Source organism: Anser brachyrhynchus, assembly GCF_964034855.1.
Source record: "Anser brachyrhynchus genome assembly, chromosome: 1".
Classification (NCBI taxonomy): domain Eukaryota; kingdom Metazoa; phylum Chordata; class Aves; order Anseriformes; family Anatidae; genus Anser; species Anser brachyrhynchus.
Window position 1 is genome coordinate 189,424,039 of NC_137694.1, and position 14,916 is coordinate 189,438,954.

Here is a 14,916-nt window from a genome sequence, read left to right on the forward strand (position 1 = left end):
AAAAAAAAAAAAAAAAGTATTTTCCAGTTACTTTCCTAATACTGCATTTTCTTCACAGATAAATTTGCGCCTCATCTTGGTGAGCGGGAAAACGAAAGAGTTCTTGTTCTCACCAAATGACTCTGCTGCAGATATTGCAAAGCACGTGTATGACAACTGGCCAATGGGTGAGTAGTTGTGTGCCTTTGGCATTTTACTGGCGCGTTTGAAGCTTCCCTGTGCTTTCAGACTGAAGTCCTAATAAACCTATCTCAGTTCTCAACATTCAGATTAAGTACACTCATATATGGGCAGAGATTTATATAGAAATACAATTGTCATCTTGTCGTCGTCTCCTTGTTTCTGAGGTTGGGTAGACTTCTGGATGTCTTGACTATTTCCTTTTTTTCCTAAAACTTGCTTGCTCAGAGTGAAGTTACTACTTTCTCTCTATCTTTAGATATTTTTCTTGGTTAGTTTTGTTAGTGGACGTAGTAAGTGGAAGACCTTGAAGTGTTGGAGATATAAAACCTTTTATGTGAGGACAGCTAGTGGAAAACATGGTGTGTCACAGGAATACATTACTGTTATTCAGTCTCAAGTTCTTCTCACTTACTACCTTATCTTGGAAAAGGTCTGTATTAATGATATTTTCCCAGGAAAAAGTGTTATATAAAAGAAGATTTTAAGAAGCATTAAAAGATGGGAAACTGAAGCTGTTTATATAAATATATTTGGTGTTATTCAGGAATACCAAACCAGGAAAATGGAATTGAAAACTAAGATGTTTATTCACGTATGTGAATAGTTCCACAAAAACAAAGTCCTTCTGTTTTCCCTGAGTATGATTTCGTGGGAAAATAGCCAAAGCACAGGCATAGCCTTATATATGATGAAAGAAAATCCTTCCTTTGGTAGATAGAGGACTTCATCTGGGTTACTATTTTGATGTGAAAAAGACTGCTATTTACACAAACTACAACACTGCAATATCTGTTTCTGTGGTGAGTTCCTCAAAGATGTAGGACGGATAATAATCTATGCCATAAAGCTGGTGCTGATGGTCTGTATTTTAGGCCTTAAACTTGCCATCTTTGAGGTCAGGAAGAACAGGGGTTTGGGCAACTTGTTTGTTTTGGTGGGATGCGCTGTTATGTGTTTAATAAAATACGTTATGAATGAAGAAGTTGGTAGTCTTAAGTATCAGATGTAGATGTATAACACTTTTACAGCAAGAAATCTGGTTGATGTAGGATTTTGTTGTAGCTGCTGCACATATTTTAATGCAAGCCTGAAAAGTAATTGGCATGATTGATTAATAGTTCTTTGGTTACATTTATCTGAATTAGTAAAGACAGAACTGTTTTTCCCTTACCCAAGTTCATTCCTGAGCATGTGATCTTGCAATCTGACGTCTGTATCCTACCTCTGCATATGCAGGGCGTTAAGCTCAGAAGCAAGAGGTTATTTTATGCGTTTGATTTGTGTTGGGGCGTGTGACGAGGAAGCCTTTGGCAAACTCAATAGTTTAGGCTTGTGACGCGATATATAAAGTAATACTGAATAATGAAGGAAATAGTAATAATAAAGGTGATTTCATTCCACTATAGCAAAACAGATGCATTGAGTGGTTTTAGCATTGGAATGAGCGTGTGTTGTGGACTCAGTTCAGCTCTCCTTTATGCTAGTAAAGATTTAAGGCCAGTAAAGTCATTGATTTTGGTGGACATAATACAGGTTGACAGAACAGCGCCAGAGATGAAAGTATTGCCACGTTAGTGATCTATTATTTGAGTTTGTTTCTACTATGGTCTACTCCTCCTGCAACCTGAAGAGCTTGAAGGTTGCAGATGGAGTTTATATTTGGGAGGAAACCCAGTCTTAAAGGTCTCATCTTTAAAGAAAAAAAAAAACAGAACTGGACATAGAAGCATTGGTTCAAATACCTGGTATCCCACAGGAGTGCTCTGAATCTTCTTGATGAATATTTAATTGCCTGTGCAAAGAAGAATAATGTCAATTTAAAAGACACAGGAAAAAACTACTTCAGAAAGTATGTAGGTTTTCACATGTTATTTGCCTACAGGCTATTTCCAGAGTAAGAGCACTCTTCTGTACCGCAGGACTGAGAAATCCTGATGAGGACAAAAGTTTGTGTGAAACAGAGGAAATGATTGTTTTTAGTGTCATTTTGACTTGTCATGATCTTGTGAGGAAGAAAATTCATGAAATATCCTCAGTCATATGCCTAGCAAGCTTAAGGCAAAACTCTCCTCCTATTTTTGTAATGCAACTGTTAATTAAGAATTTCCTGACTGGTAGTGGGGAACGCTGAGTTAATTTCATGTATAAATCTAGGTAGGATTCCTGTTCCCTGCCTTCCTTTCTTCTAGACAACATTAAAAATATTTTTTGTACAGTGGTTATCTGCTATATTTTTTAAAAATAACAAATTTTAAAAGCCTAGGTAAATATTTTTTCCTTTAGTCATCAGTGGAATTTGAAAAAATTGAAATGGTGTCAAAAAGAAATGTTTCAGACTGTGAGCCAAGAAGCAAAAATCAAAAGAATGGGTGAATTGGCAGGTTAACAGTGAGGAAATACCTGTGCCAAAATACAGTCTGTTGTCTTCTGGTTGCTGTTTCATATCGCTATGGTGCTGTAAATTGGCTTCTCTTTACAGCCGTAGTCTCTGTGGAGTTCAGATGCTATAGAGTAAAAAATAAATAAATAAACCAATACCTTCCAAAAAATAAATAGTTTGTCCTAGCAGTGTGATAATTCCGATCCTTGGTCTTCTTCCCAGCGCAGCAAAAATGGCTCGTGCAAGACAGTCGCATCAGACAACGAGTGGAAATAATTGAAATTCAGATAGCTTTGGCTGCCGAATTTTACCCCAGCTGCTAACCCAGGCCCACTGCAGCAGCCTCACGCCCCCGGCCTCTCCTCGGCCTCCCCCATGCTCTCCTTTGCACCAGGGGCCTCTTCCTATGCTCCCCACGGCAGTGGCTTCTGTTTTAAATGCTTCCCTATCTCCCCTTTTCAGTTCTTCTCCTTTTGTGGGGCCAGTTGCCGCTGTCCGTGCGCTAATTGTATGTTCCCAGTAAGCAGGCCGGTGTCTGTTGTCTGTCATGATCCCTTGCTGAATATTCATTTTCATATAAAAACGCTACAAAAGCAGCAAAAGAGCACGTTTGTGAACAGCTGTTCCCAGATATCTGGTCAGCTACAGAGCAGAAGACACTACTCCCAAAGAGAGGCAATTTAAATTCAGCATTTAAAGGTTTTATGGTACTTATTCTGAAAGCGAAGTGCAGATGTATTTGTTTTTCACATTGTGACAGGGAACAGTGAAGGAGTAGGAAGCGATCATCTCAGCTTATAAATGATTTATTACAGCTGAGGCGTTATGGGAAACGCATTATAGGAAAATGCAGGCTTGTTTTTTCCCGAATCACTGTTTGCTCCGCAAAACCATATCCAGCTTGTTCTTGGAGAAGTTCCTTAAAATACACCCGTAAATGCCTCCTCTGTGCAGTCTCCCCGCAGCCACTGTTGGGGGCTGCTCAGTTCACTGCTGCTTCTGGACATGGAGCTGGCTGAATCTGGTCGGCATCGAGCACCGCCGAGCTGCCCACGCCAGGCTTGCAGCGCTGTGATCTGGGAATCCTCTTTCAAATGACCGATCACATGCGCTTTGGCTCTGCGTGTGGCTGCAGAAAGGCTCGAGTTAGGCAGTGAACTGGGGAGGATGAGTATGGCTCGAGAATCAGTCCCCTGGACTGGAAGAAATCAAGGCAATTTTAGCAAAGTGGGTATTTAGCCTCAGTGTAAACAGGAAGCCATTTGCCCTTAAAAGTATCTTGTGCGGGGCTTGTATGTATGTTAAATATCTCACGTGATCAGTGAGTTCATACTATTTATATTTATAGGCATAAAATTAGGGGATTTCAATGCTCAACGTCAAATAATACATTTCAGAATAACTTTCAGGAGTGAATTGTCTTCCTGTATCTTTAGTCTATGCTCTCTTCAGTGTGTCATGCAAGAGAGTCCTCTTCCAAGTTTTCTTCCTAAGTAAAGGTGAGAAATAACAAAATATGTTATTACAACCTAACCATGGAAATTCTCTTACTTTTCAGATTGGGAAGAAGAGCAAGTCAGCAGTCCAAATATCTTGCGGCTTATTTATCAAGGGAGGTTTCTTCATGGCAATGTGACACTAGGAGGTACGAAAATAATTTCCATTATCCATGTTACAGCCAGGCAAAGGGGATTTTTTTCACAATGCAGTAAATACTAATTTGGTGTTCAAGTTCACAATATGACTTGCTTTATGCAATTTTTCTTTGGCATAGAATGACATTGCATTTTATCTTGCATATTTTTCCATCTTGTTATGACTAGTGAAACTTTGGGATGTACCAATTGGCAAGTTAAGTCTCCTCTTGCATTAAGAAACAGTAATGTTGCTTTTATCTGTTGTATTTCTAAATAGAGTATTTTTTCCACTTCTCTTACACTGCATTGGAGGGCAAGTTACTACATAAATGTCTCAAGTACTTTAAAATATTTCCTAAGATTATGATAATTGGCTAAACAATACTTTAAACCTTAGTGCAATGAAGGAAGACACCCTATGAATGAGAATGAGGGGAAGCATTCTTGATGTCCAGTGCTCTCCCAGGGATACAATTGCATAGTTATGTGAAAACAAAAGTAAATGGCTTCGCTTCATATGCTAAGGAAATACAATTCAATTATGCCCCCTTGTGGCAAGTTTTTTCATGCAATTGTACTTTTTTGGTGGGTATCTTGGATGGAAATATGACACAAATTTGTAACAGTCTTTCCTTTTATCAATAAAAGTTGCCTCTTTGAGCCATTTCAAAAATAAATTATTCAAAGGGACCTGGACAAGCTTGAGAAGTGGGCCCATGTGAATCTAGTGAGGTTCAACAAGTCCAAGTGCAAGGTGCTGCACCTGGGTCAGGCAATCCCAGACATGAGCACAGACTGGGTGAGAGCAGCCCTGCAGAGAAGGTCTTGGGGGTTCTGGTGGACAGAAAGCTCAATGTGAGCCAGCAGTGAGCACTTGCAGCCCAGAAGGCCAACTGCGTCCTGGGCTGGGCCAACAGAGGGGTGGCCTCTGTTTGTGGAGGGAGGGGATTGTTCCTCCTCTGCTCTGGCCTCACAAGGCCCCACCTGGAGTGCTGTGTCCAGGGCTGGGGCCCCCAGCACCAGAAGGATGTGGGGCTGTTAGAGCAGGTGCAGAGGGGGGCCACAAAGATGATCAGAGGGCTGGAGCACCTCTCCTATGGAGAAAGGTTGAGAGAGCTGGGGCTGTTCAGCCTGGAGAAGAGGAGGCTCTGGGGAGACCTTGCTGTAGCTTTTCAGTACTTAAAGGGGGCTTATAAAAAAAGATGGAGAGCTCAGTGAGATAGTGACAGGACGAGGGGGAATCGTTTTAAACTCGAAGAGGGTAAGTTTACATTAGATATAAGGAAGAAATTCTTAGAGGGTGATAAGGCCCTGGCACAGGCTGCCCGGAGAAGCTGTGGATGCCCCATCCCTGGAGGTGCTCAAGGCCAGGCTGGATGGGGCTTTGGGCAACCTGGTCTGGTGGGAGGTGTCCCTGCCCATGGCAGGGGGTTGGAACTGGGTGGGCTTTAAGCTCCCTTCCAACCCAAACCATTTTGTGATTCTGTGAAATTAATGCTCTCACCTTCTTTGTATGTTGATGCATTTGATGCATGAGTGCAGTACAGAGAAGTTAATATAATATAGGATCACTAATGAATTGTTTCTGAAGTCCAACTGAACCTGAAAGGGTTATTTTTTGACTTCTTATGGTGGCCTGTCCCTTAAGGAATGACTGGGATGTTTCAGCCCTTGATTTTCTTTCTGATGTTACTTGATGTTGGCTGGTGATACATTTTTCAAATGGGTTTACTCTCCGTATAAATCAATTTTTAATCCTACTGTATATACTGATAAGATCATTGTCAGTTCAGCTGAGAGAACTATGTAATTTTTATTCACTCTTTAATTTCTATGTTTACCTGGTGCCAATGAGTGCAGCTAGTAGTAGTTAAGGAAGCAGTTGAGACAAATGTTAAATTTTGTTTCATCTCTGGACTTATAGACATGAGTCTTACCTTACATTTTCCAAGCAAGTACAGCTAAATGGGATTTTCTTTACTAGTCATCTCTAGGTGTTGTTCTTGACTACCAGTGCTTGTTGCCGTTACTGATATCTGTCTAAATCTGAAGCAATCTTGAATATTTGTTTAACAAGTTAGGCTGAAAAATAATAGCTGCATGCTGTTGACTCTTGCGTGAGCTCAGATCCCTGTATTTTGGACACTTACTTGAGTTCAGGGCTTTTTAGTTCATTGTTAATCATTCATGCGTTGCAATTTAATCATCATGATTTTACCCCGAGGATCAGACATGTATGTTAATGTTTTTCAAAGATCTTTTTGTTGCTGTGTTGCTTTAATAAAAAATTCCTAAAACACTGGCTTCAGTTTGAACACATTTATCTGGAGTAAGATAACACAGCTAAAAGGGCAACAGCGATTCATGAAGCTGCCTGAAAAGACTGACTTTGGGACTCCAAAGTTACTGCCAGTAACCCCAAGTGAACTGGCTATTTTTAAAAGAAGGGGGGAAAAAAGCTTTCTTGTTAAATACAATATTTAGTTTCTTGTGCTGTCATAATACAGTTCCATTATGCTTTTCTGTTTGCAGCTCTGTATAAGTGCTGTAGCACATAGTGTTTTATTTGCTTTGGGTGATTAGGAAATATTGACTGGAATTTGGACTTACTGTGTACTGAAAGTCGCTTTATCAACCAGTGAAACAAGAGTTTCCACGGAAACAGTTTGTTGTGTGTTTTTTAAAGAGGAGGCCGTTTTCAATCCCATTTAAAATAATACTGTAATGTTCTAGCTGTAACCTTACACGTGGATAAAATTTGAGACCCTTTTAAAGGGAGAAGCCTCAAAAAATAGGAAAGGCTGGCTTTTGAGTGGAAAAAAATGTATTTCAAAGAAACCATTTCTTTTGCCACCTTTCTGAACGGACTGTCACTACGGGAGCAGTTGAGCTAATGGCATTGGAAGTGGTAAGGAAATAGAGATGTCTCTGCAGAGCTTGCCATGCCTCTCTGCCTGGGGTGCTTGAGCACCACTGTTTCATTGCTTCCTGCCTGCATGAAGGGCTGGGGAGGTAGCAGGGCAGAGTTTGTTGTTCAGCCTCCAACAGGAAATTTTATCCTTCAGTTAAATGGTTTGCAGGTTGTGTTTGAAGTGATATATTTGAAGTAGTTAGGGAGGTGACAGTCCTATTTGTCTTGTTAGATAATGGCAGTAGGCAATGTTTTACTTGCATGGTATACACATACCAAAAGAGGGTGAAAAGGAAATTCTGATGGTAAAAAATCTGGAATAAAAGCAGAATTACATAAATGAGAAAGGAATTAAATAAGGGTTTACTTTAAGTGAGGCAGAGGGATGAAAGAGCAGAGATGATAGCAGGAAAGGGTTACTGAGCGTAGGTTAAGGTGCTCTGTTTCTTTCACGGTGCTCCAAAGAAAGCAACTGTTGGAAATTGCTAATAAGAACTTGTGTGAACTATGCAAACTATTAGCTGAAATGAATTAATTAAAATATTAGCATACTTTTACTTGATTACTGTAAATAATTAATCTCCACAGCTCACTAATCAAGTCTCCTCAAGTGTCTTGATATTATATAAGATGTCCCTGATGTGATTAGTTTGTAAAATCTTGGTCTGTCTTGGGTCTAAGAGTTTATGCAATGAAAAGAATACTTTTTACACTGAGTTTAACGGGCTCTTAACATATTCTTTTCAGAGTTTTCATTGTACCACAGAATCGGGTACCCAAAATACTTCATCCTTGCCAAACTTTAAGCTATCAAGAGCTTCTAGTTGCAGGCACAGGCATTCCTTCAAGTAAACTAAGCAACTTTCAGATCTGATTTTTTTTCTCTAGACGGGTCTTCCCACAGCACAGCTACTTCAGAGAAGTTTATCTGTGCATCCCTCCATATGTTTACACCAGTATTGTAGTCCTGACTTGATTTTTTTCAAAGACATAGACAATAAAAATGAGTCAGTAGCATTGTTGCAGCTGGACTTGTATTGAACATATGAAGTAAGGAAATATTACGTTGTATATTTTACTACTGAATTCTGGATCTGTGCTGTAGTGATTAAAATGAATAAAAGCATTTTCTCTTCAGTTACCTTCAGGTTTATTGGACGTTCATTATTCATTTATTCACTTAAAATGATTTGGTGCACTGTATGTGAAAATATTGTAAATTGAATTTAAGAGGAAAAACTCTAGTCGAGTCAAAATGATTTGTGTGCTTTTAAGCTTAAGTTCTTGTTACATTTATCATTTTTTCCCTTTATAAATGGGGGAACAAACTTCAAAGAATGCGCCTTCACATTGCGTTTCTCAGAAAAATAATCAAGAAAGTTTAGTCTTAGGATGAGGCATGAGGAAACGTAACTAAAATAAAGAACTTGTAAAAACAAACGTTCAGAAATCCACATCATGGATCTAAGTATATTTTAGGAGAACCTTTTTTTCAGCAGTGGTTTTTATGTTCTGGATGTCTTAGAATTAACAATTTAGTGGTCGACTTAGCAGTTTTTTTTCCATCCTTATGAATAAAGGGCACTTTAAAGCACCTGAGTCTTGGCCTTCCACTTTTACTCAGAAAAAGGAGGCTAAACTTCATAACAGGGACCTCAGACCTCCAAGAACACCATGTTTCAAGTGATTATTATCAGGTTCTAAGACTATAATTTACAAAGCTTTAGTCAGAATGCCTTTATAGATTTATTTAATAAGCAGTTCAAACCTAACAGTATGAACTTTTCAAACAGATGCTAATCCAATCAATATTAGTTTCAGTTGGGTGTTTTGAATAAAGAAGTCTACTGTAATGTATTAGTAAATCTCCCTTTCTCCTTTTGCAGCATTAAAACTTCCTTTTGGCAAAACAACAGTGATGCATTTGGTGGCTAGAGAGACATTGCCAGAACCAAATTCTCAAGGTACGCTGTGCAACAGAGGTACTTCTTACTCAATTACGTGGCAAAGTAGTCAAATATCTTACAGGCTTTATGAGTATTTCGTAGTGGAGAAAGGTCCTAGTGGTTTTGTGAAGCAAGTAATAGTGCTTTTGTACATGTTGCTTATAGAAGACTAAAAAATCACTTTTCTTTTCTAGCATTTCTGTAAAACACAAAAATTTACCTAAACCTTAAAAGCTTCTGTTTTTATTGTTAAAAATATTCTTGATTTATTTTCATTACTTCGTTATTTTATGTATACATAGGGATAATAATGATAAACACATAAATATCTTCACTAAAAATAGTAAGACATTCTTCTATCAAGCCTATTCACACACAAAACAACCTAATCATTTTAGAAACTGTTTCTAAGCAAAACTTTCTTCTTGTTCCGCAGGTCAAAGAAACCGTGAAAAAACTGGAGAAAGCAATTGCTGTGTAATCCTGTAAACCTTGTTAGCTTTACCTGCTAAGTGTGATGTAATATAGTCTTTGTCTTTCATGCTGCTGGAATAGAAGAGGCCCTACCTTGCTTCAAACACCCGTAGGAAGAGCCTGTCTGTAAATCCATGGAACTGAAATATTACACGAACACTGTCTCATTAGTCTTTTTTTTTTTAAGGAGAAAGATCTATGAACACTTTCATTGTGTTTTTTTAATTCCTGCTTTTTGTTTGTTGAATAATCTTACAGTATGTCAGTTCTTGAACAAATTTGATCTCCAGAAAAATTAATGTGTTCTTTTCCATAGCAGGAATCATTTTGCTACCACAGAAATGTCCATTAACCGGGTCTAACTATAGTCAAGCTTTCTAGATGCAATTTGCACTAAATATGGTTGACAGTATATTTCTCATCAACAATCTTTAACAATATTTGAGATACCTAGTAATAACCTACAATGTATAATGCAACACTGGAAAATAGTATATCTATAATTAAAGTAAATCTCACTTATGGCCAAATCAAAGGAAAAACTGTTAAGTCCATTCTACCTGAGTCAACCTTGGTGGCCGAACTGGCACAGAATACTAACTAAACCAAGTCTAACTATATATATTTTCACTACGACAAACAAAAAAACTATGTGCCTGTAATTTAAAAGCACTCTGTAGAGGGCTGATGAAACTAATTTTTTTCGTTACTGCGTGCACTCTTTATCTCGTGCGTTAGGTGAGTGCTTAATTCAGACAGCACAAACAAGTGCAGAGAGTGCATTTCCTAGCCTTAATATGGGAGGGGTAATTTCCTGTAGTTCATAGGCTTTTATTATTGTGCATAAATGTTAGAAAACATCATTTACTAATCAATTTTATGTATTTGAATATTGGCAATTGGTGTTTTTCAGTCACTTTCTCATCTGTACCTTAGTGTCCAGTGTCATGCTTACTCATTAGAGACTTCAAAAGAATTATTAAAGTTTAAAAAGCAAAAAGAAAAACCTCTACCATAGTACTAGTTTTGTTTCTTTACGTAATCTGCATTTGGTATTAGTGCTTGCAATTGTATTAAAATCAAAAGCTGAGTTTTGAAGGCATACATAATTAAAAAAGGATGCCATTCTTTTATTTCATATCAATAATTTAAACATTGATATGCTAAAGAAATTTGCACAGCACTAAAGCATGAGCTAGTTTCATCTAAACCTGTACAAATAATAATAAAAAAAAATAAAAAAATAAAAGATTTTATATTTTTTTCACTGGGGAGGAATTCTTCCTGGCTGAAATTACAAATATGTGTAGAATATATTTAATAAAAATCTTATAAAATACATAACTATAGAAGTTAAATATAGATTGGCGTGTAGTATAATAGAACAATATTCCATATAAATAGCTTTAGCCTTTAAAGAAAGTCACAGGTTGACATTGTGTTCTGTACTTAAGTGTCCACAACTCCTACAGATGTTCCGTGTAATCGTTTTTTCGAATGATTGGCATCATTCAAATGTAATCAGGTTATTTTATCCATTGTTACTGCTTTGATGAAATGCTTTATATGCAGTAGATTTACAAAAATATTGTTCATACTGATCAGAATTAAATTTGTATAGAGCAGAGTTTTAAAACAAATTGTAAATAGCACTAAACATTTTCTTTCTGCAACCTGTACTGATAGACTCCTCTGTAAACTAAATAAAAGAATATTGTAGTGCATCTTGGTGGTGTTTTAAGGGTTGTGGTCGGGTCTGTAACTAGTTTTAATAATACTTCTTAGTCTGGAAGCTAAATAAGGACTCCATTTTACTTAAAAAAAAAAAAAAAAAGGGGGGGGGCGTAAAGACTCTTAGTGGGATTTATCACTTCAGTTTTGATTCACTAGCGTGTTGACTTCAGATTTTGAGCACTTCAAATGCTCAGTGACTAATCTTCAACCCTTCTGAGAAGGATGCAGTTGTCTGTACCAAATACTTAACTGGAAAGTGGAAGCGTTCCTGGAGTGCGACCACAGCAACGTGTGTGGGGCCCTGGGTGTGCTCTCAGGGTAAGCACCGAGGTAACTTGTGCACCTCCATTTCCTCTGCATTGTGAAAAGAAGTGGCCTAGGGTGTTGGGTTTTTTTCTTCTTCTCTTTCTTGCTAAGTTGACAAATAGGCAACGATAGTGAAACAAAATTATTAAAATGTTTGAAAACCATCAACTTAAGACAGCTATGAGGAGCGTTTTGTCATCTTTATTCCTAAAACGAAGCTTCCCTTTTTCCAAAATGCTGGCCACTTGAGTAATGCAGGCTCAGATGGGGAATGGTTATGACAATACAAGAAAAAGAAATGGGCTGAGGAAGGACTCCTTTTATTAGTTAAACGAGTCTAAGATGCATTTTTTTTGAAAATGAATGCTTTATATATAAGCATATTTTCTAAAAGTAGCTAGGTACTTAATACTGTATGAATATACGAAAATCCAGTAGCTCCTGGATAAAATACTTGGCAAGCTTGAATAGTGATGTAGAGTTCCATCTTGTTGAGATGAGTAAAATACACGTATGTGCTTGTCCAAGCAAATCTGTGAATGCTGCTTGGCATTTAAAATGTGAACTTGTCAAAATGCAAGTCCTGCAGAAGCCATGCAGAGCTGCTGCCTTAATTTCCATGCGAATTCTTGGAGCTCAGTCTATTCCAGGACCTTTCTGTTGGAGTAGTGGAAAACTGCGGAGGAGAATTGCTGAAAGATCTGTGCATTTCCGTGGGATGCCTTGTCTCGTGGATTGTAGTGCATATTAGTCAAAAACAAAAAAGCAGCACTTCTTCATCCCAGATTCCCCAGCCTTGCTAAAGCTCATGTGTGTGCTTCTCTTTTCTGCTGATTGGAGTTGAGAGGATGCTTGCACACCGTAAAGATTAAGGCTGAATCTTTGCAGGGTCAGGCTGTTGTACAGTGTGCTAATACATTGGAGAGCCTGACATTTGGTTTTCACTGTTAGACAGAAATGATATTTTCTCTTGAAGGTAATAGATGGCCCTGAGGATGAGAGCAGCAGATGAATCAGAACCCTCCGTATTCTGAAATAGCACCAAGGGACCACATCTGTCTCCCACACCACTGTGCGCGCTATCAGTCGTAAGTTAATATTAGCACATGTGAGGGATCATATCTGATAGTAATGAAAGCACTCCAACTTGTACTTAAATGATAGAATAAATACAGCTGTTTCAACAGTCTTAGGGACTTATTTTGCTGATGGAGGGAGAAAGCATCACCACTGCTTATTTAAAAAAAAAAAAAAGCTTTTACTAATATGCAGCATTAATATTAACCCAGTGGTGATCTCCACAGTCTGAATACATTTCCTTAGTACCTTGCATTTACAACAGGAGGTGCAGCGATTTAATTTAGAAGAAAATATATGTATAGCACTCTGAGAAAGCTTTCTTCCTCCCTTACAGGTAGGTAGGAAGGAAGGCAGCAGTTTCTAGGCTGGCTGAAAGTCAGGAGTTTCTGCTGCTGTTCTTTGGGGAAGTGAATCCCAGGTGCCTCATGCTTCAGGGATTCATTTTACAAATCTTATCTGGAGAAGTGAATAGGAAGACGGATGTACTTCTCAATCTAAAACTGTCATTAATATTATACTAATGAAATGGGTAAGCTTAAGCAGATTTTAGGTTGTATGTCCTATCAAAATTTATGTATAGGCCACTAACAGCTGCACCATTGAAACTGATGGGGCTTCTGTGCTTATATCAGAGGAAATACCAAGATCTTTCAAGAGTGTTAAAGAATTCCTACCTCCTTTATCTCTTCAGAAGTAGCTGTGTTCTTCTAGATACTGTGTTTTGGCTGTTACTTGTATCAAGCTTATTTTCAGAGCACAATAAAAGGCCTTTGTTATTATTCAAGAGGCTGACAACAATATATAGTTCATGGTATGTTATTAAAGTCCTCATACTGTAGTAGCGTATTTGCAAGGAACAGCCCTGTGCCATACGTACATGATTGTGAAGAAGTTTACAATGCAATAGCTAATTTGATTACCAATTTATTATACTATACTAAAACCTGGAGGAAAAAACAACCACCTTTCTGCTGTTTTTACGTAGTTATGATTGACTTTTTTTCTAATTTTTTAAATGATCAAGGAACGACCAGTGAAGTGGAAAATTGTGAAGGTTATTAACGTGAAGCTTACACAAATTTTGGAAAGCTGGGCTGTGCCTGATCAAGCATGTTGAATGGATCACAATGAGAAACGAAGTTCAGTTTTTAATGTAGAGGAAGGCATAGTTGGAGAAGGCAAAGTGCTTGCACAACTCATAAGTTTTAAAATCTCCTAGATCCATCAGGAACCGAGTTCTGGGCATCACAGCCAATGCTTTGTACTGCAAGTTCCTTGGGGTTTGGAAAATGTTAACAAAAATGATTAGACAGCAGAAATACTAGATTGGAGAGAATGAGGGATTAAAATATCTACAGTGATGAGCTCAGAGAAAATGGTTGGAGAGCTTTTGCTTTTGCATCAAATTTAAATTCCTCTTTAAAGCAGAGGTGACATTCAAATCTGATAGAAATATTTTTCCTGAAAACAATTGAAGAGATTTCCACCTGCAATAATTTGAGAAAAGCTGAGCAAGATTTAAAAGAATCGTTAAGCCTTTTTTTCAACAGGGTATTAATTCTTGTCCTTCAGGCGTTGCACTAGATTTTAATGAGAGCCCAGCTCTTAGGGGGGGAATACTTCTGGCACGTTACCACCTCTGTTATGGACAAGCAAAATGTGAGCCCTTGCCTGTACCAGACCAACATATCGCCTGCCCTGATGAGAGTTCATCTCGCTGTGTCCTGAGGAGAATTTTTAGTCAGAGTTAGTGATTTTTGTGCTTTCCTGGAGCAAGGTTGAAGGAGTACGTTACTGTGTTTAGATGGTGAAGAATGTAAACTGCAGATTTTTAGGGCAGAAATTAATGCTGCTTCTGAGCCTGCACAGGGCAAGATCGAAGTACCCTGCTGTTATCAGAGGACTCTGACTTTATAGGTAGTAAATATTTTGATTCTTCTACCAGAAAATACTTTGCAGCTACTGTTCTGTTTGGATAGAGGCAGGGTAATGGGATGGAACATGAAACAATTTTACTTTTTTTTTTTTTAATCTGTTTTCTGAACTGAAGATCAGGAAGAAATAATGGGAGAAGTTTCAGGTGGCTCTTGGATCCTACAGTCAACCATCAAAAAGCTGGTCAAAATTCAGCTGCCAGCAGCTCTCCATGCAAAAAGAGCTGTGGGAAGGAGGTGACGGCTGCCTGCTTGCTGTTTGGCAATGCTGATGGACAGGACAAAGTAGCTATGGTTGTGAAAGAGGGGCAGGAGGGGCTGATATTTGGCT

At 38.2% G+C, this 14,916-nt stretch overlaps 1 protein-coding gene across 1 annotated transcript in view; it reads left to right on the forward strand.

Annotated features, from left to right (window-relative positions):
* UBL3 (ubiquitin like 3) overlaps nt 1-11,255 on the forward strand; it is a 57,579-nt gene extending 46,324 nt beyond the window's left edge. The window contains exons 2-5 of the mRNA XM_080560801.1: nt 59-167; nt 4,122-4,208; nt 8,998-9,075; nt 9,494-11,255. Of these exons, the coding sequence (XP_080416927.1) occupies nt 59-167; nt 4,122-4,208; nt 8,998-9,075; nt 9,494-9,546 (327 nt within the window). The 3' untranslated portion in view covers nt 9,547-11,255. The remainder of the gene's footprint in view (nt 1-58; nt 168-4,121; nt 4,209-8,997; nt 9,076-9,493) is intronic.
* Nucleotides 11,256-14,916: the final 3,661 nt, after the last annotated feature.